The sequence below is a fragment of the Euphorbia lathyris genome, chromosome 3 (genome assembly GCF_963576675.1).
Source record: "Euphorbia lathyris chromosome 3, ddEupLath1.1, whole genome shotgun sequence".
Lineage (NCBI taxonomy): Eukaryota > Viridiplantae > Streptophyta > Magnoliopsida > Malpighiales > Euphorbiaceae > Euphorbia > Euphorbia lathyris.
In genome coordinates this window covers 93,917,167-93,919,394 of record NC_088912.1, presented here as the reverse complement: position 1 = coordinate 93,919,394, position 2,228 = coordinate 93,917,167, and the positions used below count along the sequence as shown (strand labels likewise).

The 2,228-nt window shown below is 33.8% G+C and overlaps 1 protein-coding gene across 1 annotated transcript; it reads right to left on the bottom strand.

Moving 5' to 3' along the window:
* Window positions 1-326: 326 nt before the first annotated feature.
* On the bottom strand, window positions 327-1,544 carry LOC136223938 (cytosolic sulfotransferase 15-like). The gene has a single exon (XM_066012118.1). The coding sequence runs from the start codon at window positions 1,475-1,477 to the stop codon at window positions 476-478; it is 1,002 nt and encodes a 333-aa protein (XP_065868190.1). The 5' UTR covers window positions 1,478-1,544; the 3' UTR covers window positions 327-475.
* Window positions 1,545-2,228: the final 684 nt, after the last annotated feature.

Below are 2,228 nucleotides of genomic sequence, written 5' to 3'. Positions count from 1 at the left end.
TATAAATTTTATATTTTATAATTAAAAATTATGTATATATTTTTAGGTGAGTTTATATGAGTTTGCCTTGGGATTTGATTTGTAAGCCGGATCTGTCTAAATTAATAGTGGGTTGGGCTTTCACTGAGCATTTTTACATGAAAACCCGGTAGGCTCGATCGGAGATGCTGATGTAATCTGCGACAAAGAGAGATTATTAGGGGATCGAGATGCTGATGTTTGATCATCTTCTTTACTGAGGGTTAGAATATTAGTAAATAACAAAGTTTAGTAACTTTTATGTTAAAATTTCAAGTTGAATGGCAATAATGGTGACAAGAGAAACATTAAATGGAAGTGTAATTTACCACAATAATTTTTAGAGACTAAGTGATGGTCTCTAATTTGGAAGTACAATATGGCATCCATAACTTAAAGCTCAAAAACATATGTGAGACCAAAACTTATGAGATTAATGTTTCTTCCTCACATACTTTTAGATAAAAAGCTTAAAAGACAAACCAGATCCTTTTAGTTTTTCTTGCATCACATTCTCTAGATGTTTCTTCTTTGAAGGGCTTAGATAGTTAACCCATTCCCCAACCTCACCTTTCCTAAAGAATGCCTTATTTGGAGATTTTGTTGACAAATGCAAACCATTTTTGTTCACCTCCAAATCCTTCAAATTCTTTAAACTGCAAAGCTTCACAATTTCTTCAATAACCCCATCTCTATCTTCCTCTCTAGAAAAAGGGTACCCAATAAACTCGGCTATTATCTTCAAGCAAGAGACAGTGTCTTCCTTCAAGTCTTCATACTTCAAAAACAACACCTTATTCGGTTTCTCTTGGCTTTCCTTCCAGTATCCTAACACATTATCCCAATAAGGGCCGAACCAACTTATCCCCTCAAAATACACATCAAAAAAATTCTCCATAGGCATTTCAAATTGTTCTTTGTACACCCCCATTTCATGGTAGTGATACCATAGGGAGACTGCAGAATCAAAAGGGTTACGGCAAATGTAAACAATTCGACACTTTGACACCTTAATGGACTCTGGCAAAGCTGAAAAGGGGAAATGTGTGGAAAAAAGCCGAGGACATGGAAGAACAGTAAGATCAGGAACTTGTTGTTTAGCATATAAATTGGTTTCAAGAAAGGAAATAAGAACATGAGGGTTTGAAGTAAGCAATGGGGTATTAGAAGGGGTAAAACGAGTTCGATTAACAATGGAAAAGATCAAAGCTTTGAGCCAAGTAGTGCCGGATTTCGGATTGGATGCAACTATAATATCTGTGTCTTGAGCTTGGAAGCATCTTTGAAAGGAAATTGCACCAGCAAGATATTTTGTTAGGCACCAAAACCCCTGATACAAAGACAACTCACTAATTGTCCCTTCCAAAGCTCTTGGAAGAGAAGGAAGTAGCTCTTTAATTTGGTGTTCAACATCTTCAACCTTTATTGAAGAAGAGGAAAATGTATTATCTTGCTCCATTTTCAGTATGAGAATGAACAACAAAAAAAATTGCAAATTAAGACATGTGGATATGGCAAAAGGAAAAGCTTTCAATCATGAACAATTAGTATTTGCTTGTATGTGCTTTATATACAAAGTTTATGTATTCAAGGAATTCCATTTGAACCCTCTCAACCATTATATCAAGAGAATCTAATTCTATAAAGCACCCATAACATATTTTTAAAAAGTATGAATTGAATGATTATTCCAAAAACAATTCTATTATAACATTATTGCTAGAGTCATTATTAAGTAATATAATATTACTTGCGACATCTTTGTAGCATGTGTGACAACATTGCTCTTTGTAGCATTTCAACTCTAACTTAAAACCAATCATTGATGTCACATCTAATAGTCGTTCACTTAAATACGACTATTGGAAAAGTTTAATCAACTAAAGATTTACATGTAATACCCATTAAACCGACAGACAAAATGCAAGAAAGAAAATATAAATGAAGAAGGAGTAAGGTATTAACGATGGAGACGAAGAACGAAGGAGGTGGAAAAGGGAATGAAAGAGAGAAAATGAAACAAAGAAGACAGTCTGAGGAAGAAACGTGAATTCAAGAAAACCTATTTTTGTTCAAAGTCGATAAAAGTGTCTAGATCTGTAACATGCAAGAAAAGTGTTTCAAATATGTTAATGGACCCTTTAAATTCGCTAAATTAGTAATTAGCCCTAATAATTAATAATTGGCCTAATACACAAATAACTTCTTGA